This window comes from Microtus oregoni, unplaced genomic scaffold (assembly GCF_018167655.1).
Source record: "Microtus oregoni isolate MIOR12 unplaced genomic scaffold, Mior012 000002F_ref0000024, whole genome shotgun sequence".
Lineage (NCBI taxonomy): Eukaryota > Metazoa > Chordata > Mammalia > Rodentia > Cricetidae > Microtus > Microtus oregoni.
The window spans coordinates 31,526,472-31,553,821 of record NW_024543061.1 but is presented as its reverse complement, the minus strand read 5'-3'; the positions used below and the strand labels follow the sequence as shown (position 1 = coordinate 31,553,821).

The 27,350-nt window shown below is 49.9% G+C and overlaps 1 protein-coding gene across 6 annotated transcripts in view; it reads right to left on the bottom strand.

Moving 5' to 3' along the window:
* Positions 1–741: 741 nt before the first annotated feature.
* Positions 742–27,350, bottom strand: part of Slc41a3 (solute carrier family 41 member 3) — a 47,014-nt gene continuing 20,405 nt past the window's right edge. For all 6 annotated transcript variants that reach the window (XM_041640237.1, XM_041640247.1, XM_041640260.1 and 3 more), the window contains 7 exons: positions 18,651–18,795; positions 16,882–17,028; positions 14,471–14,615; positions 9,053–9,132; positions 4,731–4,865; positions 2,801–2,949; positions 742–1,574 (listed from right to left, as the gene is read on the bottom strand). In XM_041640237.1, the coding sequence (XP_041496171.1) occupies positions 1,362–1,574; positions 2,801–2,949; positions 4,731–4,865; positions 9,053–9,132; positions 14,471–14,615; positions 16,882–17,028; positions 18,651–18,795 (1,014 nt within the window). In that variant the 3' untranslated portion in view covers positions 742–1,361. The remainder of the gene's footprint in view (positions 1,575–2,800; positions 2,950–4,730; positions 4,866–9,052; positions 9,133–14,470; positions 14,616–16,881; positions 17,029–18,650; positions 18,796–27,350) is intronic.

Sequence of the window (27,350 nt, the reverse complement as noted above, 5' to 3'; positions counted from 1 at the left end):
TTCACGCCATCCCAAGGACTGCTCTCCTCCAGGTTAGGTGAGTACCAGATGGAAATGTCTCCCCCCACGCTCAGCCCCACTACTTCCTCCTGCAGTCCCACCATCACATACTCCCAGCCTGTGCACCACGTCTACCTGGGACACCATTTGGCACAGAGGATCCATGGTAACGTCTGCTGGGTGAGGGAAAGCATGCCTTACCTACCCATGACTTAGGTGCTAGGAAACAGGGAGCAGACACGCTTCATAAACAAGATGAAGCGCACATATGGCTCTTGCAGAAGGCGCCAGCTTGCTTCTCAGCACCTGCATGGTAACCCAGATCCACCTAAAACTCCAGTTCCAAGGAATCTGATGCCCTCTTCTGGTATCTATGGGTACTGCAATATGCCGGCCAACACTCATATATATGAAATAATAAATGATAAAAAGATGACATGAATCAAAATATCACATTACACCTCAGAAATACACACACAAATAATAAATACATATATACATACATACACATATGTCAATCAAAAAAAGGGGACTGGACAGTGAGTCCTGAACACGATGGCTCAGCTGAGGTCTGCTACAGCAAGGAGATGCCTGGGCAGGCAGAGAAGAACTCGTGTGCCTGTACACACAAGTTTCCAGGTGACATGCACACTCAACATTTCAAACCATGAGAAACACTGCCCCAGAGAAATGCCATCCTTACGGCCTCCCTGACCACCTTGAAGGATGCGCAACACCAAGTGCAATGTCAGCTATGCTTTATTACCATCTCTTCATCTCCAGACCCCAAACAGAGGGTCCTGCTATAAAACAGAGAAAGGGGGAAATAAAAAGAAAGCAGCCATAGATTAAATGCTGGGGTATAGACGAGGGGTACGCAGGGCCTGTCTGGGGTGACGGTGCACAGTTACTGGGCTCAGGGCATGAGTAGTGTGGGGCCAGGTGGCTGAGCTCAGTGATGGCAGCAAAGTCAGGGCGTGGGGAGTCCCGAGACCCGGGGACGCAGAGGAGTTCCATCCTGCTCCGCTCAATCCAGGTTATGCCGACAAGTTTCTTCCTCGGCATCTTCAGGTTAGATCAGCCTGCCCTATACACACACACATGCACACACATGTGTGCACACACATGCCAGGCACACATACTCACTCACACTTGCAAGCAGAGCTCCTGATATCAAGGCTCCACCTCGGGCTCAGCTACCAACTTCAGAATCAAGGTGTCTGCTAGTCTCTTTGGCAGACTGATTAGGCCACTGCCCAGGCAGAGAGCTAGCAGCTTGAGGCCCCAGCAGGAGGAACAGCCTGCTGGACACTGTGGACGTGAGGGAAGGTCCCACGGAAACCTGCAGGGGGCAGTCTCAGTCAGGGGGGTACAGAAACCAGCTCTGAAACCAGCTCTACAAGATCAGCTCTGCCCCTCAATAACCAGTCCAGGAGGAAGCACAGTGCCAGGAGGCTGGTGCCCAGCAGGTCCCCCAGTCCCGTGAGATAGGGGATACAGTGGTTGTCAGGATCCAGGGCTTGGTGCCAGGTCAGCCGAACCATCACTTCTGCCAGGTACAGCAGGATTACCACCTGCCAAAAGAGCAGAGATGTGAGACAAGTCAAGAGACCCAAGGACAGCCAAGAGCACCAGCTGGCTTCCAAGGATGCCACCAAGGTCAGCCCCTGTCAGTTCCCTTTCTCCAGCTTTGCTTGGGGCCTAAGTGTCTTGGACATGCGCTGTAAGCTTGGTTCTTCCTGTGGTGGTGCTGAGGTGCAGGGGGACCTGAGCTGAGGCCTGATACGGACTGACGCTTCTTGAGGGAGGTCCCCTGGGTCTGAATCAGTTCTCAGAACAGGTTGCTAAAGAACAAGGCAGGGCCATTGCTGCTGACTGGCTTCCTCACCCACACAGCCCCTTTGGCCACAGCTGGCTCCCTGTCCACTGTCTACGCCTGTCACATGCTGGCTGCAACTTTAAGTGTGAGTAAATCAACCTCTTCCGCTTGTCTGTTACTCAGCAACACAGAAGAGGGCAGGGTGGGGTCTGGAGCAGGTTCTGGACTCAATTACCATATGCTCTTCCTAGTGGCTGGGTCCTGCCCTGGCCTCTGAAGTGCCAGAGGGACCTGCTGCCACTCACCAGCCAGGATCCCCTCTGCTTGAACCCCTTCCCCTCGGGAGGTTTGGTGAGCCCTTCTAGAAGCTTCCAGGAAGCAGTCCACATGGCCCTACTCAGGTTGTAGTCCCTGTCCTGTTCCTTCCCACTAAATAAAGCCCTGAACTTGACTAGGTTGAGAGATGAGGAAAAACTTCAGTGTATCCTCTGAAAACTGCCACAGTGCCCACAGTCCTCTCTGCTGACAGTCTAGGCCACTGGGGACTTTAGTCAGCTTGCGTCTCAAAGTAGCAGCTGCTTAATCTCTTTCACAACGACAACTTCCATCCTGCCTGGAAGGGAGACTATATGCACCCTTCAACCCCGTGAAGAGCAGGGCCTTCTGTGAGGGGATGGACAGCGGCTCCGCCTCCTTCACAGAACACAGTGCATCTGTAGCTGCTCTTGCAGCTTTCTGAGGCGTGTAGCATGCGGAGCACAGAGTGAAGTGTGTAGCGTGAGCTGTGACCGTGCAACACGCGGTATGCAGTGTGCAGTGGAGTCGTGGTACGAGGTGTGTGGTGCACAGCACAGTGGCCTCTGTGTCTAGTCCGTGTCTCTGGGCTTGCATGAGTTAGGTGGATCTTTGTATGATGGGGACTCTACTCAGCACCGCCCACGGGACAAGGACCACTGATGTTGGCTGGGAAGCCACCCTCACCTGGATCATGCTTGCCACCAGGTACAGCAACACGAAGGTTTTGCTGCTTGTCACCGCCTGGCCTTCCACCAGGCAGATGAGGTAGAAGAAAACCAGATGTCCCGGGACCACCAGAAAGAGCAGGACTCGAGCTGACACAGAGTTGATTTCTAGGAGGAATGGAAGCAAGAGGATCACAAAACCTTCCTGCTTGCGGAGGCCCTCTTGGCAAAGAAGAGTGCCCAACGAGGCACCCAAATCCTTCATCTGCAAACACGTGGTACTCAGCTCAGTCCTGACCTTTCTTTCCTTCTAGGGGCTGACATCTGAGGGAACAGGTGAGAATCAGTTGGCCACACACACAAAGAAGGTCACTTGTTTCCCATGGAAGCCTAGACTAGGAAGTGTGTACAAGTGGGGGCAGCTCCCAGGTTCTAAAGACCCCTGCGGGGAGGAGGCACAGGCTGAGGTCTGACCCTTGAATAGAAGACAGACTGTGCCAGGGGCCTAAGGTGGGAAAGAGCCTGGGCAACTGGGGAGGGTGACACACTCGTAGGACAGACACCCTGGCACTCAGTGGGGGCACCACAGAGCTCTGAGCTCCGGCTCTCCCCTGCTCTCTGAGCTTAAGGATCTGTAGTGAGAGGACTCCATCCCACCCAGACCCAACAACAAACAGGCGGACACGACAGCCAGTGACTGTGACGCCTTCTCAGACACAGCAGAAATCATCTCTGTCCCCGACTGTCAGAAAAAGGCAGGGAAGTCACATGCCAAACTCAGAAACTCCAAGAACAATGAAGTGAACTAAAACAGTCAACAAACAGAGCAATTGTTTGGGTGGTTAGGGTTGCTAGGGATAGAGTGTAGCTCCGTGACACAGCACTTACTGAGCATGCTCACAGCCCCAAGGTTCCATCCCCAGCTCCAGAGAAACCACCTTTGGGGAACGGAGGGGAAGGGTATCGTGCAGCCCAGGATGGCTTTAAACTTCAGATTCTCCTGCTTCCAGCTCCCAAGCAATGGGATTACAGGTGTGTGTCGCCACATCCACTTTTTCGTGGTGCTGAGACTTGAACAGTCAACTGCGTTACATTCCCAACCAACCGTGTGTGTGTGTGTGTGTGTGTGTGTGTGTGTGTGTGCGCGCACGCGTGCACGCGCGAAAGTTGGTTGGGAATGTAACGCAATTAATCCAGGGATAGAGTGTAGCTCCGTGACACAGCATTTACTGAGCATCCACTTTTACGTGTTGCTGTCTAGAAAACTGTCAAAAAAAAAAAAGCAGATAATTTGACAGTGTCTGTTATTGATTGACCTGAAACTCCCAGCAAGCCCCAGGAATTCACCCAGCTTGGCTTCCTAGGACTGGGATCACGAGTGGGCACCACCCTGCCTGCTCTTTGTTGTTGCTGCTATTACTTTGTTTCCGTTGTTGCTGTTTTCTAGACAGGGTTTCTCTGTGTTGCTCTGGCTGTCCTGGAACTCACTCTGTAGACCAGGCTAGCCTTATACTCACAGAGACCGGACTGCCTTTTTTCAAAAGAGAAACGCGAAGAAAGCCTAAAAGGAGACTGTGAAGCAGGCAACACCCCAGAACACACATTTGTAGGGGCAGCATGCCATGTGGGGTAGCCGGAGTGAGCACTCAAGAAAAGCTGTAGGAAAACCATGTGTAAACAATTAGGTAACATGTGTGATGCATAAATAACACAGAAGAAGGCTTTCCAACTTGTAGATGACGTCAGAAAAACACAGGCGCATGTGCACATGGTCACAATTAAACGTGAGGCTGAGATGAGCAAATCATCAGCCGGGCCCAGGGTTCGAGGCCAACCTGGGCAGCATAGAGAGCCCACCCACTGCAAACATCAAAAAAGCAAAACCAAACCAACGCCAAGGGGTTGGGGGATAAATAAGGTCCCGTGGCCCCAGCAGACAGCATACTGACCTGAAGAGCAGAAAATGAGGCATGGGTTAGGCCAGAATCTTTTCATCTGGACGGGGAGGACGCCAGGTGTGCTCCACATGTGCAGGAAGGTAGAGATGCGGCTGGTCTGAATGGCCACCAGGTTGCCACCAACACCTGTGAGGAGAAAGGGCGTGGCATGCTCCAACCCCTGGCTTCTATTACCATATACTGCTTTCCCCAGGACGGTGTCCCAGAGTGACACAGCATTTCCTCTCTCCTTCCCACCCAGAGAGGGTGGCCCAGATCCTGTGAGTGATCACCCTGACAGCTGGTCTCTAAGACTAGTGAAGTTGAACAGGAAAAGCCAGAAAAGCAAAAAAGATTCAACCCTGGCTAATCCTGTGAGTGATGGAGGGGATGGGTGGACAGGATCCTGACTAGTGCAGATGGCCATGCCCAGAGGGGTGTCCTCAGGGAGACTCAAGAGGCTGGGGAGTGGGGTACAGAACACTGACAGGATCCAGGAGGCCACCAGCCGCCCAGAAGACCAAGAGCATGTTCCCACAGGATAGGATGGCCTAGCTGGCCATGACCTTCTCTTGGGTCCACAACACCACAGGAACTTTCCCTAGCTAGGCCATGTGAAGACAAGTAGCCCAGGTGACTCAGCCTCTCAGAATGTCTCTGTTGCGGTTTCTTCAAAATTCTACATCCAGAACAACTTCAAAGCTGCTAGCTGAGATAGTTCAGCCTCAAAGACTATCCAGCCAATGCTTCAGATAAGCCCTGCACTTCCCCATCACACAGAGACTAAACAAACAATATAGCTAGCTCTCCCAGGACCTGACCATTATCCCAATTTTCTCACATCTCCGAAAGATGCCATTCCCCCATTCCCCCCAAACAACAGAAGCAATCTAGAGAACATGACACCCACATTCCCAAGAGGTGGGGTGTATGGTTTTTGGTCATTTAGAGGGTTATGAATATTATGAATAGGTTATCATCTTTTAGGGGAATTGGTTACAAGTTGTTATTGGTTGTGTTCAGAGAAAAAGCTGAACCAAGATTAGATTCAAGGATTTCTTTCTGAAGGGAGAAAAGGGGATATAGTATAAAAGCGATGTCATAAAAGGTAGATTGTTAAGTTTACTTTTTTTGAGACAGGGTTTGGAGTCTGTAGCTTTGGAGTCTGTCCTGAAACTTGCTCTCTAGACCAAGCTGGCCTTGAATTCATAGCGATCTGCCTGGCTCTGCCTCCTGAGTGTTGGGATTAAAGAAATGTGCCATCACCACCTGGATTGAGTATGTGTTGATGAACAAAGAAACTGCTTTGGGCCTAATAGGGCAGAACTTAGATAGGTGGAGAAGACAGACCTGAATGCTGGGAAGAAGAAAGCAGAGTCGGGGAGAAGCCATGGATCCTCCGCCTCAGACGGACACTGGTTAGAATCTTGCCAGTAAGCCACAGCCACATAGTGATACACAGATTAATGGAGATGGTTAAACTGAGATGTAAGAGTTAGCCAATAAGAAGTTAGAGCTAATGGCCAAGCAGTGTTTTAATAAATACAGTTTTTGTGTGGTTATTTCGGGTGTAAGCTAGCTGGTGGCTGGGACACAAGCAGCCCCTCCATTCAACAGTTTACTTTTGAACAAACACTAGTCTCAAATATGTTACATTGGTATGGATTTTTGTATACTGAAACAAATTTAAGGTTGTTTTGTTATACTATATATATATATGTTTCTACTCTTGTTTAAGGTATTGTGCCTATGCAGCTCAATTTAAAAATGTACTGTAAACTTTTAGTCCTATAAACCTATTTAGGATAATAAAGATGAATTAATTTAATAGTTAGTCATCTATAACAATCAAATTTATACTCATGTTAGGTATGTTTTCAAGGTCAAACAGAAATATATTTTAAATAGATGGTCTTCAAACACTTCAGAGACCTACAGACTATAGCATTTAAAATGTTTTAATAACATAAGGGTTTTCATGACAGTGAAACATGTCTGCTCTTGGCAGCATCAATTTACTTCAAAAAAGGATGATGGACACTGAAGAACCTCCATATGGAGTTTGCATTTGTTTATGGCAAAGTTAGTCACTGGGCAGAGACTGCCCTTGCCTTGACTGTTGACAGAATGCTGTCCAAATCGGACAAGCAGGACACAAAAGAAGGCAACTAACAAACTTTGCCAAGACAAGGTAGGACAGTCCTTCAAACTTCCTGCCTCACAGAAAAGTCTGTCAGATATTCTAGGCCCATAGGCTGAAGATGGATGCCCCACTGTTGCAGAGGACCCTTGGGTGACTGCCCAGGCAGCCAGAATTTGTTTCTTATTTTTGGAAGTTTCTTGCTCTGCACTTCCTGTTTACTCAGATAATATTATATCCTTCTTGGGTCTCTGGTAGGGACTGAAGACTAGATAGTATATAGTTTTCCTTGTTACCAAATTAAAAACAAATGTAAGAGAAAGTTTGTAAGGTTGAGAAACATAAAAGCTTAAGCTGTTTATCTAAAAAGATGTTTTTAGAATAATATGAGTTACAATAAAAAATAGTTTAGGAAGAACTTTGGACTCACTAATACAGTATTATGCACTAATACAGCAAGATAGATAGATGAAGTCCTCTCTCTGAATGTGCCAATTGCACACAGACTAAACATTGTCAATGTACTTCTTACTTACTATTTGTTCTTATTGTATATAGTTTTACTATGTTAGCGTTAAAACCTTTTCTTACTGTACACTGTGTGAAGATTTATTGCTGTGATTGGTATAATAAAAACCTAAATGGCCAATAGCCAGGAAGAGGCTAGGCAGGAGTTTGGGGAACAGAAAAGACTCTGGGAAGAGGAGCAGAGTTGCCAGCCAGATAGAGAGGAAACAGAAGGTGCAAGATGAAAGAGAAGTAATGTCATGCGACAGAACGCAGATTAATATAAATGTGTTAAGTTATGAGAGCTAGTTGAGACAAGCCTGAGCTAAAGGGCAGGCTTTCATAATAAATAAGACATTTCTGTGTCATTATTGGGGTTGGCGGTGGAAAAGAAAGTCTGTCTGATACATGATTAATAAAAACTCAAGAGAGAGAAATTGGGATTCAACCTGGAGATTTGAAAAGCAAAGCACCCAGTCACTGGCTCTTACCTTGACCTCAGTCTGAAATGGCGATCCTACCTCCAGGAATCTCAGAATAAGACTGTGCCTGAGAGCTGTTTCTTCCCATTTTATAATCCTCTCTAGGGCTGGGATTAAAGGCGTGCACCGCTGGGATTAAAGGCATGCACCACTGGGATTAAAGGCATGCACCGCCCAGTTTCTATGGCAACCAGTGTGGCTACTGGGATTAAAGGTGTGTGTTACAGTGCCTTGTCTGTAAGGCTGACTAGCGGGGCTCTTTTTACTCTCTGATCTTCAGACAAGCTTTACTAAAATACAAATGAAATGCCACTACATCCGTCTACAGCCATGTATGTGCATGCATCAGGGAAACCCAGGGTCTGAGATCAGCCACATGATGACCCCAGCAGAGAAAAGACATCCACCTGCAGTGAGAGAGGATGGCTGGACATTTGTGTCTACTGACTACACACAGCTTTAAACAGGAGAAGGGAAAGAAAATAATTAGTTAAGTTTACAGATTCAGCTCTTTACCCCAATTCCCAACCTCTTGTCAGCTCCCTGATCACTAGGAACCAGCTCCCCATTAGCCACCGTGGCTACAAGGAGGAGGCAGGCAGCACTCCCTTTAGGTCAGGAATGGCCTCCTGCTGAGCCCACTCCCCATCATTGTCCAGAGCCCTCTTATTTGCCTGACTTAGCTCTATGCAGCTAGGAGTCAGGTTGTTAGCAACCCAAATGCTTGCAGACCATGGCCAGTAAGGCAATGATAGGAAGTGAGTCAGCACAGGACCCCAGGGAATTGTGGGGGCTGATGCAGAGTGGTTGTTGTCATGCTGGTTGTTGTTGGGTCCAGAGAGACCCAGAGAGGCCCAGAGAATAAACCCACTACTGCTGTGATCTTATTTTTAAGGTGGAGACAGAAACCCAGAGTCTGAGTTTTAATGTCACCAATGAGGTAGGAAGATCATCGCTGTGGGTTCAAGGCCAGCCTGAGCTACACAGTTCTGGGGCAGCATGACCTACAAAGTGAGACCCTGTCAGCAGCATCAAACTGGTGTGCTTCCTTGACCTCGTGCTCCGAGGCCCCTTCAGATCCTGTGCATCTGAGGAAACTCAGCCCAATGGGTGTGTAGGCCCAGCTACCAGAACCCAAGGCTGCACACTGGTGCTCAGCCCCTACCCAGCCCAGGGACCCCAAGAGGAGCCACCCCAGCACTCACCACAGATGACGGGAGTCAGGACAGCCATGCCTTTAAACTGATGTTTAGAGACAGTTCTGCTTAAGATGAGGCCTCCGAAACTGGGGACAGAATGGAGCTGACATTAGAGTGGGCCAGCCAAATGCCCACTGGCCACCTTCCCAGGCTTGGCAAACATGGCTTCCCTACACAGAACACTTGCTGCAGCCCGGCTGTCTCCTGGTGTCATGTCTCCACCTTTAGTCCAAGCCTCAGGAGGTCCTTTGGATGATGGGAACCCATTACATAATAAGAGCCTTCCCAAGGCCATGCGTATCCTAGGACCTCCTGGGTAGGCTCTGTCATGGAATGAGACACCAACCCCACCCTAACCCCCCACCCCCGCCCCCATCAAAGACCTTGCTTCCACCAGAAGCTGGAGTTTAGGAAAGGCTTTCCTAACTCTCGGACTTTGTAGAGCCTTAGAAAAGGAGATCAGTTTTTGTGAGTGGCCTTGGAACATTTTAGGGGTGAAGTGTTGTGGAATATTGTTTGAAGGTGTGCTACATTTGTTTATGCTGTGTAATATTTGTTTAATGATGCAAAGATGTGCTACATTCTTTTACGTTGCATTTGTTTAACTCTGTGAAGCTGTGATACTTTGCCTGCCTAAAACACCTGATTGGATGGCCAATAGCTAGGCAGGAGAGGGATATGAGGGGCTGCTGCCAGCTAGAGAGAATAGAAGAGGAGGGAGGAGGGCACCAGGGGTCACATAGTCTGCAAAAGAGAGTAAGAAGTAAAGAAAAATATACAGAAAAGGCAAAAGCCCAGATGCAAAATGTAGATGGGATAATTTAAGAAAAGCTGGCTAGAAATAAGTCAAACAAAGGCAGGTCATTCATAAGTAAGAATAAGTCTCTCTGTAGTTATTTAGGAGCTGGGTGGCAGGCCCCTACAGAGACCAAAGAGTAATGAATGAATGAATGAATGAATGAAACTAGAGTAAAGACAACTGAACCATAACCTCTTTTCCGTGATATCTGGATTAGAACATGACAGAGCGGACTGCAGTAGTCCCTGTCAACATCTAACAGAAAATGTGGTGGGCCCAACCCTACAGACCTCACCAGCAGCTCTCCTGGGGTGGTGACCGTAGGTGGGAACTGTTTCCCTGAAGCCAGGATGAGGGACCCTGAAGCCCATTGTGCTGGACGACTTTTGTCAACTTGACACACACCTAGATCTATCTGGGAAGAAGTGGTCTTAACTGAGAAAATGTCTCCATCTCTCTGGCCTGCGGACAAGGCCAAGGTTGATTTTCTTGATTGATGGCTGATGCATAGAAGGGCCCAGCCCACTGTGAGTGGTGCCATCCCTGGGCAGATGATCTTATGGTGTCTGAGCCTAGGGGATCTCTGTGAGGTCTATAGAGTTCTAGGACAGCCAGGGCTACACAGTGAAACCCTGTCTCAAAAAACAAACAAGAAAGAAAAAGATAGAAAAAAAAGAGGAGGGGAGGGGGAGGGAGGAAGAGTGGGAGGGAAAGAAAGAAGGAGGGAGGGAGAGAGAGAGAGAGAGAGAGAAACCTAAACAAACCATGGGGGTGAAGTCAGCAAACAGTTCTTCTCCATAGCCTCCTTCAGATTTTGCCTTCAGACTCCTGCTTTGAGTTCCCGCCTTGACTTCCTTTAGTGGTGGACTAGAAGCTGGAAGCTAAAATAAGCCTTTTCCTCCCAAGTTGCTTTTGGTCATGGTGTTTTATCAGAGCATAGTAACCCTAAGACACTTGCAGAGGTGTCTAACTGCAGTCAGTGTTCCACGGCACCAGGACAGGGCGTGGAGCTAGGCTGTGCCACGCTCGCTTGCTCTGCCCAGCTTAGCTCTCCCAGCGGCCGCACTCCTGTGGTTTTAAGTGGCCTCAGGAGAGTGGATGGGGCCTAAGTGAGGGGTTCAGAGAATCCAGTGTGTGAAGCTCACTTGCACTGGGGCTTAGCACAGGTAGTGGCAGGGCCATACCGGACCTGACCCCATGGCACCTGTCACCCTCACGCTGAGTGCTCCAGGGCTCTTGGGAGGGAGGAGGTTGCTGCTTCTTGACTGGATTAAGGAACACCTGTAGACTGGTGAGGCACACCTCTGGCTGTGCCACTCGGGGATATGTCCCTGGGGCTAAGCCCTGCCCTGGTCTTTCCTTGTGGTCACCATGCTGTGGACGGCTTTCCACATAGAGACTCACCTTCATGCTCTGCCCAGCAGCGTGGGGCCACTCAATCACGTGCTGAACCCCTAAACCCACACTGTCAGACAGGCATTTCTGTCAGTAACAGAAACAGCAACAGAGGGAAAGCCAGCACCAGAGGCATGAAAGTGCTGGCGTGACCAAACCTGACCACATGGTTCTGAGCTCTTTGGAACTACCATGAGGAAGGAAGTTGGGGAAATTTGGAGAAGTGGGCTAGGGCAGCCTGGAACGTTCTAGGTGGAATCAGTGGAAGACCAGAGTGGATAGTGAAGGTCTGGCTCCTGTGAGGCTCTGGACAAGAACGAGAGCTCTACTGGGAATTCAGTTGGGAACAATTCACGGTATATACTGGCAAGGAATTTCACAACAATATTTTTGTATGGTTAGGGGTGACTCACAAGGCCCACTCCTAGCTGAGTAGTCACAGGCCAACAATGGCTGTTGGGGGACAGAAAGTCAGTTTTCTTCCAGGCTGGGATCCCTGGTAGGCTGCCCATGCTACAGTGGATCCCCACACCCACTTCAAGTAGGTAGCAGTAACTAGATTTAGTAGGTTATATAGAGATGGATGTCTCATCCATCCATCCATCCATCCATCCATCCACCCACCCACCCACCCATCTATCCATCCACCCACCCACCCACCCACCCATCTATCCATCCACCCACCCACCCACACATCCATCCACCCAACCATCAATCCACCCACCCACCTAGTTATCCATCCATCTACCTAGTTATCCATCCATCCATCCATCCATCCATCCATCCATCCACTCACCTAGTTATCCATCCATCTACCTAGTTATCCATCTATCCACCCAACCATCCATCCACCCACCCACCTAGTTATCTATTCATCTACCTAGTTATCCATCTATCCACCCAACCATCCATCCATCTATCCACCTAGTTATTCATCCATCTACCTAGTTATCCATCTATCCATCCATCCACCCACCCACCTAGTTATCCATCAACCCATCTATGGAGGACAGGGATGGAAGAGACTCCTAAAGGAGTTAGAAGTGGAAGACTGAGAGGTGAATTTGAGAAAAATAAAGGTATTCATGTACAAAGGGGGAAAGTAGAATTGTGCTTATTTTATGCCCTGAAAGTGTGGGGCCAGATATAAATAACTTATTTGGTGGCGATGCGAAGGCATGGCGCAGCACTCAGGCTGTGGTGCAGTAATTCATGCTACCTTTAGTTGGATTTAAAGTAGAAATGGAAGCAGAAAGCAGATTAGAAGGACCCGGGAGGACACCTGCAGCTCCAGAAAAGCTGCCAACGGAGGATGTGGCTGTCAAAGAGATTAGTGACAGTCAAGAGAAGCCAAACACTTTCAACTGGCCACACCCTACCCATCCCAGGCCCCAAGATGTTCAATTATAAAATCATTTGAATAGCAGTTCCTTGAGAAGACCTCAGGGGCTTATGCAGGCCCAGCCAGGGAAGTGTGAGCTGAGCCACCCAGGTGCCCAGAGGCTGCTGGACACCTGGTCCAAAGGACACTGCTTGAGCTAGTGGCAGACTTTGGTGTGGAACACATGGTACTGGCTTGCAAGCATGTAGCATGAAGTGTAGGAGGCTCTGTGGGCAGGTGACAGGAAGACCACAGAGGCTGGACTTCCCACGCCCACTAAAGCTGGTATCATGGCACTGCGGGTCCCAGATGCCAGACATGCGGCTACAGATTTAGTGTTTGCCTTGCTGTGCTGTGGTCTTACTTTGGCTCCTTACCACCTTCTGCAGTGGAAATGATTTCTCTGTGCCACTGTGTGTTGGAAGCAACACAGAAGACCCTGAGCTTAGACTGCTGCTTGATGTGGGAACTGTTAGCACAATGGGGAGGCTTCAAAAGTTAAACTGCACACATTTGTTACAGAATTTCTGTCACCAGTCTGCTAGCCAGTAGAAGGCAGCGTTTTGATCCAAGAAGCATGGTTTTCATTGGGAATGGACTTGACTCAAAGAAAAGGAGGGGTGAAGGGATGTGTGGCCTTTTTGGACCTGGAATGAGCAGCAGGCGCAGCAGCTGGTGACTCATTTCGGATTCCCCATTCTTTCTGGTGATATTGCACAGATTTTGCATTATAATAAACAGTCAAGTATCCTTTGACCCCTCTATCACACATTCTGCAATGTAAGGCAGAGGTGAACTTTTGGGAGGGACAGTGGGATATTATGGTTTGAAGTGATTTGTCTGTTTATAAACTTTACAAGGGGTAGATTGTCATAGCTGGTTTTTTTTTTGGGGGGGGGGGTCTCACTATGTAGCCTTGACCAGCCTTGAACTCAATATGTAGACCAGGCTTGGCCTCAGACTCACAGGGATCTACCTGCCTGTGCCTCCAGAGTTCCAGGATTGAAGGTGTGTGGTACCTTGCCTGGTCTATGATGGTTAATCTTGACTGTTGGCTTGAACAGATGAGAATCCCTAGGTGATGAGTACTGCATGAGTCTGTCAGGCATTCCAGAGACATAGCATGATGGATCATCAGAGCTTGGTGGGTGGATGGTGCAGGAGAATTGTCTGTATTCTGTCAATCATGTTTTAAATAAATGCTGATGGCCAGGCAGGAAATATAGGCAGGAAAACCAGACAGGAAGTAGAAATGATGTAATGAGAACAGGAGAATTCTGGGAAGAAGAAAGTTGATTCCTCCCACTCCTGACCAGACCACCGAAGCAGCAGGATATGATCTGCCCCACTGAAAAAGGTACTGAGCCACATGGCTAACATAGATCAGAAAAATGGGTTAATCAAGATGTGAGAGTTAGCCAGTGAGAGGCTAGAGCTAATGGGCCAATCAGCTTATAATTTATGGAGACCTATGTGTGATTTTCTTTGGAGCCTGCAGGCTGTGGGGTACTGGGAGGGACAGAAACTCCCAACAAACAGGACCCTCCATGTTACAGATGGATTAATCCTTTGATGGATTAGTAATCTTCTGGCATTGTTGGGAGGTGGTGAAAGGCAGGAGGCGGAGCCTAGCTAGAGTCCCTAGGCCAGGCCTCTTCCTGTATCCTGGTCACTTCTGAGGAGAACAGCACTTCTCCATGATAGGCTCCCCGGGGCCACAAAAGCATGATCTGGCCAAATGATCTGAACCCTCTGAAACAGTGAGCAAAATCAACACCCCCCCCCCGAAGTCCTTTCCTTCAGCCATTCCCCTCACAGAACAGAGGAGTCACTGTTCCATGCTGCTCACCTGCTGATGACCATAGCCAGGATAATGGGGAACCACCCATACTTCAGGATCTTCATGATGGGTGGGTTCTGCTTGGCGATGAAGATCCACAGAGGGGTGAGAGCCATAAAGCCGACACAGATCAGTGGCGTAAGATACCATGTGTCTGAGGGAAAGCAGACATACATAGCTCATGTGGCCAAGGCTGGCACACAGAAGCTGGTTGGGGTGTGGCTTTTCACAGTCTAGAGGTGAAGTCTGGAACCGAGGTGTTTGCCATTTAGAAAGGCTGTCCTACCACGCTTGGCAGAGAGTAGCTGTTAAGCAACCGGGAAAGCTCTTCTCTGCCCTGCCATGACCCTTCACTTCTCTGCTGTCCTGGCAACCATCAAGAACCTTGATCAGGCTTCCCCTACCCAGTGTTACAATACATACCACTAGGACAGGGTCCGGGCAGGTGTCAGCCTTGCACGTGTATGACAGTTTTCTACTGTCCTGCTTGGAGGCACCAACATAACCCAGAAGAGCAAAGAGACCGCTACCAGGGCACATAGTCGCAGCGCAGAATCAGGAGGAAGCCTTCTCCTGACTGAGTCATTCCGTATTATTGTGGCGTATGGATACGGCTGGCCTGGTTGCTACTCATACCCCAGACTCAGCTCCAGCTATAAGGTCAGGATGCTGTCCACCCAGGACCAGCGCCCCCTCAAAGAGCCACTCGCCTCTGCTACTTCCAGCCTCATTTTCTGACTTGTCACATTTGCATAGAACATCAGCTTGCTCTAGCATTGCCGTTTCATCCTGCTCTAGCATCGTCTTTTCATCCTGCTCTAGCATCGCCATTTCATCCTGCTCTAGCATCGTCTTTTCATCCTGCTCTAGCATCGTCTTTTCATCCTGCTCTAGCATCGTCTTTTCATCCTGCTCTAGCATCGCCTTTCATCCTGCTCTAGCATCTCCTTTTCATCCTGCTCTAGCATCATCTTTCCATCCTGCTAGAGCATACTCTTTTCATCCTGTTCCTACTCTCCAGAGCAGACTCAACGCTAGGTGGCCATGCATGGATGCACGGATGCGTGGTCTGTGTTCCACTCTCCTTCTCTGGGTGGCGTTGTTGGGAACACCCTCTCCTCATTCTCCACAGCCCACAACTGTGGTCCCTTTGTCTACCACAGGTGCTCCACGTTAGCTATAAACAAAGTGCTTCATGGTAAACATGGCTAGCTTCTGTACCATCCCCAGAGCTGGAAGGCAGGTCACTAACACTCAGGACACAGTAGCCTGGGGAACTGTCTCCTTACAAGGACACTTGGGAGGGCAGTCATGTCTTCCATAACTTCTGACAGGAGCCATCCAGCTCCCACCGCACATCCATGCCCCTTCCTCAGGGCTCCTGGCAGTTGTGAGCTAGCTCTCCCCAGTCAGTGAAGACCTGACTCCTGGGGCCAGGCCCACGCTTCCCTGAGAGGGGAAGGGGTGGTGCTCTTATTTGCTTTGCAAAACCAATACCCATACCCGTAACTAAGTTCCATGCAAATCTTGTTTGAAACTCAGTGCGGCCTGAAAGTACACAACTAGGTCATCTTATCTGATTCCGAGGCTCCTCACTGTCACCTAACAGAACTCAGTCCAGACTGGATGGAGGTGTCCCGAGTGTACAGTGAAGGTCGCACTGAGCGGTTCTATCTGCATCCAGTGATTATTCCTCAGCCTCCTGAATCCTTCTTCCCACAGGGCATTGAGCTGTGCCAGACATTTCCTCCAGCGACTGACACCACGTGCTCACCACCACTGACAGCATCCTCAAGGACAGACCAGCTGCTCATCTCACTCCATACTCAGTTTCCCCAGCCATCCTGGACATGCCAAGTGACTCCAGGTACCCGCCCCCCACTCCCCCACCCCAGGTACCCGCCTCCCACTCCCCCACCCCAGGTACCCGCCTCCCACTCCCCCACCCCAGGTACCCGCCTCCCACTCCCCCACCCCAGGTACCCGCCCCCCACTCCCCCACCCCAGGTACCCGCCTCCCACTCCCCCACCCCAGGTACCCGCCTCCCACTCCCCCACCCCAGGTACCCGCCTCCCACTCCCCCACCCCAGGTACCCGCCCCCCAATCCCCCACCCCAGGTACCCGCCCCCACTCCCCCACCCCAGGTACCCGCCTCCCACTCCCCCACCCCAGGTACCCGCCCCCCAATCCCCCACCCCAGGTACCCACCCCCCACTCCCCCACCCCAGGTACCCGCCTCCCACTCCCCCACCCCAGGTACCCGCCTCCCAATCCCTCACCCCAGGTACCCACCTCCCACTCCCCCACCCTGCGGGCTTGGGCTCCACAGCACCCTGGCTCCTTTCTTTGGGGATGATGCCCCAGTTCCCACCCAGGCTGGGGTGATCTGCGTAGGTTCCTCCTTGGTGCCTTCCCTACCTTTGTGCCTGTAGAAGAAGCTGCTTATCAGCGCCAGGATGGAGAGTGTGATGAGGTCTCCCAGGCTGGCTGCAATGGGTGTGGCGATGTTATCAGGGTTGACCCCGAGCCTCCGGGCACCAACCACTATGCAGATCATTAGAATTCCTGCAGCAAAAGGAGGGAAGGCCCAGGGAGCAGTTGGTGGTGAGATGGGTTAGGCCCCCCCCCCCCCCCCGGAAGGGTCAAGCAGGTGGTCAGAAACTCAATAGTTATATCTTTCAACATATGGATGCTCAGCAGGCTGCCCACCTCCCTGAGTTTCTGTCACTGGCTGGGACCTGGAAACCCTGAAGATGCACCAGAGCAGGCAGGCAGCTCCTGGCCTCGCAAACCACCTGGAACTACAGCCACACAGTACTTAGAGCCTCCGCTGCATGGAGGGCTGCTCCAAGGATGCTCTAAGCAACAGGAGCCTCAGGGGCAGAGGACCTAGCCTCCAGTACCTGCTGGGTCCTCTGAGCCACTCATGTGGAGGATGGGAAGGGAGGGCAGATGGCTATGCAGTGGAGGGTTCAGACAGATATCAGAGTTATCCTGGGGTCCCTTATCTCGGCCCAGCTGTGCTGTCCCTGGGCACGGGTGGAACATGTGACTCTGAAATGCAGACAGCGATGGGCTTCACGGCTTACCTGGGAGATGAGAGAGCCCTTTCCAGGGTCTCAGCCCCGGGACCCTCTGTTCTCTCTGAGGGCACCTGCCCTATAGTCTTGCAAGCTCCATTATTACTAGCAGGGCTTAGCCTACTTCACAGGATTTCCCCCATCCCCTACCCCCACCCCCAGTTCTTCAAAACATTCTGTATCTTGGTTGTTAGAATTTAATACTACTTAGAATCCTGTGACCCTAAAAATAATGACAGCAAGGCCCTGGGCTCGGTCCCTAGCACCACAAAATGAACGGAATTAAAAATAAAAAGTGACTACATTCATTCTCAAGGCTGTTCTAATGCCGCCACCACCTGCCACATTGTGGCAATGTGTGATCAGACCAGAGCCTTCCAGGTGGGCCTGAAGTTACACAGCCGAGCCAATAGGTGGCGCTGGTACCACTGAGGCCCTGTGAAGGATACTACTGCTTTGGGAATGCTTATTAAAAACCATTATGCACGCTTGTAATCCTGGGAAGCTGAGGTAGGTGGCTTGTTACAATTGTGAGCCAATTTGCATGTGGCTCTGTAGTCACACTCTTGACACAAACTAGATGAAGATAGCTGCCATGCTCAGGTTTCTGACCTCAGCAAGGAATGATAAACTGAAGTCTGTCAAGACTGAAGGGACAACAGAGCTCCCTCAGGCATGCACACCCTCTCAGCACACATACATACACATGCACACACAAACATACACTCACACACATATACACACACATGCATATCTTGGACAACAGACCTGCCTCAGGCATGTATATACTCTCTGCACATACATACACACACATGCATACATGCGCTCACACACATATGCACACATACACACGCACAAGCACACATTGGACAGCAGCACTCCCTCAGGCATGTACTCTCTGCACACGTGTACACATGCGTACACACACACACACCTTTGAGAGGACACAGGGCAGACTGACGACCTAGCAAGCTCTTCCCACCCACTTCCAGACCCCTGAAGTTCCACACCAGTGCCACAGCAGCCGCATGGTTCACCTCTCTGGGAACCTTAACAGAACAGCAGAGAAGCAGGGCTCGGTTTGGGGATACATGGGGCATGGCTCACCTAGGGCCAAGGCGGCAAGGAAGGCAGTGATGATGCTGCTCGTGCACATCAATGCCACCTTAGCCCAATTCAACTCCTCTCGGGACACCACACCAAGGAGCAGAGAGGCCAGTGCAGCCAGGAGCCCCACGACAGTGGCCTGCACCTGCCGAGACAAAAATCAGACCCATGAGAAGGGTCCCTGACCACTGCCACCCTCTCTGATCTTCTGACTCTTGGTCACTTCAAGGACCAAATGAGGCCCTCATTACTACCTTATACCCTTTACCCTGGACCACGCTGGCATTCAGCACTTCCTCCTCCTCAGCACTTCCCGCCAAGGCGACTCCATGGAGAGCCGCCCTGTCTACCTTTGTCCCATGTGGATGCCACCTGCAAGTGGAGAACAAGGTCTTAGAGGGACACCTGCCTCTGGCTCAGAGCTCTGTGCTCAACTGGCCCAGGTGTATACTCAGACAGTAGTCGCTGACTGGTCTCTCTCTCCTATGATAGCCTCAGGCCCACAGCAATAGCACATATGCCTGCCTCACACCCACACTGTCCTGTCCCCAGCTCACGTTCTCATTACAGCGACTTCTCTGCCTCTGAAGCATGAGGCTCTGGGCACTAAGTCCCTCACCACCTACAGTCCAGGTCTGAACCAGCATCAGGACCCCTAATTCAGAATGTCTGTATGGAATAGTGCCGGTGACCAAAGGATGAAGGAGCACAGGCAGAGCCCTGTAACGTCTATGGACAAGAGAAGCGGGTGTGTGTGGGAGGTGAAGTTCCGGGTATTGCTCTTCAGGAGCTGTCCACTTTATATTCTCACTTTTCTGTAAGAGGGTCTGGGGCACGTGGAGGAGAGAGAACACCCGCAGGAGTCAGTTCTCTCCTCCCACATTTGGGCCCAAATCAGATCCCCAGGTTTGGCTTCGGGTACCTTTACCTGCTCAGTCATCTCATGGACCCAGACTTGAGGTTTGCGTTTATTCATTTTGTGTGTAACAGGTGAGGGGCACACATGCATATGTGGAGGTCAGAGACAATTTGTAGGAGTTGGTTCTTTCCTTCACCGTATGGGTCCCAGGGACTGAACTCAGGTCATTGAGCTGGACAGCAAGTGCCCCTACCAACTGGGCCATCTTGATGGAGGAAGGTCATTGGTTAAAAAAATAAAGAAACTGCCTTGGCCCATTTTATTGGTTAGAACATAGGTGGGTGGAGTAAACAGAACAGAATGCTGGGAGGAAGAGGAAGTGAGCTCAGAGATGCCATGCTCCCCTCTCCCGGGCATATGCGATAGCTCTGCTCTCTGAGGCAGACGCCATGAAGCAAGCTGCCAGGTCAGACATGCTGAATCTTTCCCGGTAAGACTGATGCTACACAGATTATTAGAGATGGGTTGATCGGGATATGAGAATTAGCCTGTAAGGGCTAGAGTTAATGGGCCAAGCAGTGTTTAAAATAATACAATGTGTGTGTTGTTATTTCGGGGCATAAGCTAGCAGGCAGCCGGGGTGCTGGGGACGCAGCCCTGTTGCTCCTATTACAACACCATCTTGTGACCCCCACCCCTTAATTTTTGAGTCATGGACCTGGGGCCATTTTTAACATAAAGCTGGCTGGCCAGCAAGCCCCAGGGATCTTCCTGTCTCTGCCTCCCCGCCTCAGAGAGACACCATGCTCCCCGCTCCCGGGAAGATGCACGTGATGAAGCTCCGACCCAGGATGGATGTAGGCTAGAATCTTCCTGGTAAGACCGGTGCTCACAGATTATTAGAGATGGGATGATCGGGATATCAGAATTAGCCAGTAAGGGCTAGAGCTAAAGGACCAAGCAGTGTTTAAATGAAACAATTTGTGTGTTGTTATTTTGGGCCATAAGCTAGCAGGCGGCTGGGGTGTTGGGGACGCAGCCCTGCCGCCGCTCTTATTACTACACCTCCCCAGGTCTGGGACTTCAAGAGCACAGCACCACATCTAGCTGTGTATGCCAATTCTGGAGACCCAACTCAGGTCCGATGCTTGTGCAGTGAGTACAACAAGAATCCCAAGTTAAACAATGTCATCCCAACCAGAGCCCCCATTACCAATGTCATCCCAACCAGAGCCCCTATAACCAATGTCATCCCAACCAGAGTCCCCTATAACCAATGTCATCACAAACCAGAGCCCCTATAACCAATGTCATCCCAACCAAAGCCCCCATTACCAATGTCATCGCAACCAGAGCCCCCATAACCAATGTCATCACAACCAGAGCCCCCATAACCAATGTCATCACAACCAGAGCCCCCATAACCAATGTCATCCCGCACTAGATTCTTACGGTGCCTGGTGATTTGCTCAAAAGGCCACAGAGATGAGTAAGCACATGTGCAGAGCCAAGACAGTTAGCGGAAGGAGGTCTGGGGGAATCACTGGTGTATGTCAGAGACATTTTAAGTATCAATTGAAACGTGCTATAAAGCTGGAGAGACAAAAGCAATACAGCACTGCCATAAAGAGACATATGGAGCCACAAGACAGAAGGGAGCCCAGAAGTGAGCATAGGAAACTGCTCTGTTAAACGAGGCTAGCAGAGAGGGGATGAGGAGGGACATCCTGGATATATGACCTCAGCAGATGAATATTAAATAGCTTGGGCAAGGGAGATAAAGTGATGATGCCCAGGAGAAGGGTGGACTCCCCCACCCTGCTTCACACCCTTAAACAATAAACCCAAAGGCATGAAATAAAAGGATATATGACAGTCTAAGAGTTTTACAGCCTGGCATGGTTTGTACATGCCAGTTCCCACAATTATAACCATGGCAGAAGGATTAAGACATCAAAGTTGGCTGAGCTATTATACTCGGAGACCTAGCAAAAACAAAATAAATGTTTAAAAATATTTCTGACCAGCAAAGGCCTCCTTTTAAAGATACAACATAAAATCAATAAAGAAAAACACAAAGCCAAACATGGTTACACACACCTACAATACCCGCTACTCTGGAAGCTGAGGTAAGGTCACAGGCCAAGGCCTGCCTGGGCCACAGCGTGCATTCAAAGCCAGCCCGGGCAACTTAGCAAGCCCTGGTCTCAAACCATCAAGCAAATAAACAAAAGCAGGGATATAGCTGGGTAATGGAGCTTTCACCAAGATGCATGTGGTTCAAATGTCAGTACAAAAAAAAAAGCATCTATATATAATGTATTATATATGCAATTTATATGGGTTCCTATATGATAGACACCAGGGCATCATGGAGAAAATGACTGACCCCCTTAGTTTTCATGAAGAGTCTCAGTAGATTATGACACAAGCATGGAGGATATGGCCCAGCACCTGGTACTGCTCACATACAGGTGGTGAACGGTGACTTCCCTGGTGACCTGTTCTTTATCCTTCAGGCCTTGGGCTGTTAGCTTGAATTCAGAACGTCTTCAGAGGCCCATGCTTTAAGACAGCTATAGGAATCTGTGTGGACCATGAAGAGGCAGTTTCCTGGGTGATCTTAGGTGGCTGGAAGAGTGCCCTCAAGAGACTGTGGGACCCCAGCCCCTCCATCCTAGTTAGGTTCGGGATATCCTGAGCTAGCATGGGCCCCACAGCAACAGGAGGCTAGGAATCAGTGAGCCACGGCCAGCCTTCCCTCCACGCAAGTGGGCTGTCTCAGGCACTCCATCACAGTGATGGAAAACACATTCATACACCAGGTAAGACTGCCACGGAAAAGGCAGCCACAGGTGGAACATACTGACAAGTACATAGAAGTTGATTCTCATTCACTTCTGGTGGTAGAAACCGGGACGGGAGTTGGGGGTGCGTTGGGAACGTAGCATCTTTTCCAGAGAAGCGTTTCATGTGTGAACAGTTGGGGTGACAGTAGGATAGACAGGAGTGGCCGGGGTTCGTTCTCACGCTGCTCGAGCCAGGCTGCTCGGCAAGTCTAAGTCATCACAGGCTGAGAGTCACAGAAAGGAACTCCACGTCCATGAGCCAGAGTTCTCCGTGGGTGTGTACATACAGATGGGGAGCAGGGCGGTTCTGAAGGGGTACCTTCCATGCTGGTGAGGTAATGGAGCAGCCAGTGATACAGCCACCCACATGCCACTGCGGTACCAGTTACTCAACAGCCAACAGCCTGATTATTTTGTGGGATTTTTGCTTTTTCCCAGAGGGGGTAAAAATCTAAGCTTAAAACTCTTTAGAAGGTCACATGGTTCAGTCACAGAGTGCTGATCCAGTTTGTGTTGAGACTCTGGGTTCTAGTTCCAGTTCAGACAGACAGACAGACAGTCAGTAAGCCTTACTATAAAGGAGAATGTGGCCATGCTAGTATCACTCAGGAAATAAAGCAAAGACTAGGGAGAACTGAGGCTATAGTTGCTGGGACAGCAAGTGAGGGGCTGGCTGCTCAGTGGCGCCCCCAGTCTCACTGGGGAGTCCCCACACTCCATGAGAAATTACACAATTCCACCCTGAGTGGCTGAAGAGATGATTGAGAGCAGTTAAGAGCACTTGCACTCTTTCAGAGGACCGAGGTTCAATTCCTGCAACCCTCGTGGTGTTCACAACCGTCTGTAAAATCCAGTCCCAGGGGATCCGATGCCCTCTTCTGGCCTCTCTGGGTACCAGGCATGCGAATAGGACACAGACATCCATGCAGACAAAATACCAATATACATAAAATTAAAAACTAAAAAAAAAATAATGTTGAGAATAAATGACTGTTTAGTGCTCAGCCCTGTCCAAGACACCGACATCAGCCTCCTCAAGGCTCAGGGAACATCACAGAAGAGGTGGCATAAAGGACATCAGACCAGAAGGACGGAACAAGTGCTGTGCACTGCCACCTTCTGGGCACGACCTGACCATCACTCTCAGGAACCTAGGTGACAAGATCCAGCCGACAGGATCAGCCAGCACTAACTGGGTTACCACAAAAAGTGGGGAGGGCATGAGAATGGGAAGGGCTGTGTGGGTGTTGTTCAGGAAGGCGTGGGTGGAATAAGTGGATATGCGCAAGGTACACTGAACACAGAGAAAGTGTCAGATAATTCTGAAAAGTAATTTAAAACTTCACCCTTGGTTTCACATTTAAATGACCAGAACATGTTGAAGTTTTTTTAAAAGTCAAGCTTTGAAATTTACCCGGTGACTTGTGACTCAAAGTTAGGCCCTTTTAAAATGGAGGAAGTAAAATCATAAGTAAGCTGCATTTGAGGCAGCATGCACTGCTGTGGGATATTTGTACACTGTATGAAGGTGTATTGCTGTGATTGGTGTAATAAAAAGCTGAACATCCAATAGCTAGGCAGGAGGTGTAGGCGGGACTTCCAGGGAGAGAAAGGAAGAGGAGCAGGAATCTAGGTACACGGGAGATGCCAGGAGACATGAAGAGGAAACAAGAAGGTGCAAGATGGAAGAGAAGTAATGCCACACGACAGAACATAGATTAATATAAATGGGTTAGCAAGTTATAAGAGCTGGTTAGGAATAAGACTAAGCTATAGGCTGAGCTTTCATAATTAATAAGAAGTTCCATGTCATTATTTGTGAGCTGGTGGCCCAAAGAAAAATCCAGCTACAATGAAAGTCTAGCCAGGCCCAGGAAGGCTTCATAAGTCCTGAAGTGCCGCGGACTGACTCTCTTGGAGATCGAAGACCGAGGGAGAACAGGGGTGAAGGCTTAGGAGAACCCAGGATTCGGCGAATGACAGACACAACTCTAATGAGATTTGAATCTGCTGCAATTTTACTAAAATTCAAGCATCACTTTTAAGAGATTACAGAAGGAAGTTGGCAGACATAAAAGTTTCCATAGAAAAATGATTACAGATAATTAATTATTCTTAACAAGTCTTGTGGTCAGGGCCAGGTGGGCAGAGCTTTTCTTAGAAATTCGTCTCACACCACTAACTAACTGTGCTTTCTCATGGCCCTAAATCATATCTGCCCTCAAGGTAACCAAGGTAACCCAAACACCATTCTTCAGGATTTCACCCCCAGGGTTTGTTTCAATATTGAATGTCTGACTTCATGTTATCAAGAATAGCCTGCCTTTCTTTCCTATCTAAAATGCACCAGGGGTTTCTTATTCTGGCTAGCCTTTCCATAAATGGTAACTCATGCCATTCCAAGCATTTTCCTTCATAATTTGCCCATCTTCTACCAAATCTCCTATCATGAGCTCTTTCTGTTCTAGGGTATCTGTAAATTCCCCCAGAGAGCGAGCCAGAGTCTTAATCATAACATTAATGGCCTGAATCAAGGGAGGGAACTGACGCATCAGTTCCTCCGTATTCAAGGAGCCGTTAGGAATGTTTCCTGGTTCCCTGAACAGATTAAGTTTTTGTCAAGAGAAAAATAGAACAGAAGAAAAGATAGCAGGGTCAATGCAAGAAACCATCGCCAGGAACAAAGTGAACGAGGTCGTTGAGGCTAATCAGGCACCTCAACTCGAGCAGACTGCCAGGGAACCGCTGGGGGCCAAGCTCCAAGAAGCACTAGCCCCTCATTTTGAGACGGCCACTATCTTAGAGGCATTTTGTCACACAGGTGAGACAGCCGTGGATGTGGCACTGAAGCTCTCTGTGTGGAAGACACACACGCACCACGTAAGAGGGAGAAAACGGAGGGGTGGTACCTGGGGCAGCATAGACATTAGACTAGAGTGAGCGTCCAATGTGCTTTAGAACAGCAGGCATGGAGGAGAGATGTTCCAAGGACAGACAGCTGCATGCTGTAAAGGTGGCAAGAGAGAAATACTGTGGCTGGATGTGGGGCTGGTGAGGGAGGCAGGGCTCATCTACACAGAGGAACTGCAGAACCAAGAGGAGGAGGCATCTGCGGCTTAACACACAGATAGAAGTAGTTGCAACGGGCATCAGGTCTACAGGCATCAGCACGGGGGAGGAGGAGAGAAGCAGGGCTCCACTCAGAGGGAAGAGTCTTCACAGTGACAGGATCATAGTGATGGGATCACAGGGACGGGATCACAGGGACGGGATCACAGGGACAGGATCACAGGGACGAGACGTGAGACTTAGGGGAGACAGCAGAAGAGGGCAGCTTGGTTTCCAACCTGGTCAGGAGGGAAGGACCAGGCCTCACTGGGAATGGCCAAATGGTAGTTAACTTTTCATCAGCTGTAACAAACACCTCGAGACAATCAACTTAGAAAGAGAGGAGGTTTGCTTTGGCTCACAGTCTTAGAGAGATCAGTCTATGGCATGCTCTGGGTCTGTGGCGAGGCAGCATCACGGAGGATGCTAAGCAGTTAGTTCCCCTCAGAGCCAGGAAGCAAAGCAGAGCAAGTTGGGGCCGGGTTAGTGTTTATGTTAACTTGACACCAGCTAAAGTCAAATGGGAAAGAAAACAGTGTTGGGATGAATAAGAACGGCCTCACAGGCTCAGTCACCAGGAAATGTAACTCTTTGGTAGGATTAGGATGATCAGGAGGTGTGGCCTTGTTGGCAGAAGTGTGTCACTGTGGGTGGTGGGCCCACGCCAGGCCCAGTTTTTTCTCTCTCTACCCAAGGATCACAATGTGGTCCTCAGCTACTTCTCCAGGACAGTGTCTTCCTGCGTGCCCTACTCCCTGCCATTATAAGAATGGACTAAGTCTCTAGAGCTGCCTTGGTTGTGGTGACTTGTCACAGCAATACAACAGGACGAAGACAGGACCCTCAGCTGAGAAAAGGCCTCCTCTATCAGAGGAGCCTATAGCAAGCCTGTGGGGGCATTTTCTTCATTAATGATTGAGGTGGGAGAGCCCAGCCCATTGTGGGTGGTGCCACCCTGGGAAGGTGGATCCTGGGCTGTATAAGAAATCAGGCTGGGCAAACCACTAAGTAGCGCTCTTCCATGATCTCTGCTTCAGTTCCTGCCTCCAGGTTCCTGCCCCGAATTCATGTCCTGATTCCCTCAGTGATGGTCTATAATCTGTAGGGTGAACTAAACCTTTCTTCCTCACTTTTCATCATAGTCTTTCTCACAGCAACAGAAACCTAAGACAGAAGGGGACACAGGCAGCATGCTTCCCCCGCAGTGGGCCAGGCTGGTGTCCAGCAGAGCCAAGTGCAAAGGGGGGATGATGAAGCCAAGTCTAACTTGCCATTTAGGGGATGCCTCTGGGAGAGGCAGGGTTCTGAACTGAATGACAGGAAGAACAGGTGTCACTAATGGACAAGGACACATGGCCCTGGCCAGGGCTGCCCAGCTGACAGCCTGACCTCAGTCCATATTCCTTGTGCTACCAGGGGCTGCCCACCAAGAAGCTCAGAGACCCTGGACCACAATCCCTACAGAGCCAGCTGCATGTCCAGCCTTCCTTCTTGCCTGAGCCTGACTTGTCCTCATGTGCTCCTGCCTTGGGTACCCTGGCTTCAGCTTACTGTGACAAGGGCCTAGATAGAACTGAGCCCATAGAGGGCCTGGTGTAGGAGGAGGCACGGTATGAAAGGAGCATGAGGACCTCTTGCAGGCTGAGACAGGACAGGTTAAGTGGCAAGAGCAGGGCTAAGGGGGGAAATTCCAGGTGGGAAGGCACTTCAGGTTCCAGAAAGATTGAGGTCTCTGGAAGAAAGTGAACTTGGGGTGTGTCCATTCCAGAAACACCAGTGACCCGGGCAAACAGGGTGTTTGTTTACGTATGGGAAGAAGGCCACTCGCAAATGTAGGGCGTGGCAAATGCTGAGTACATCAGATCCCCAAGGATCTGGCTTAGA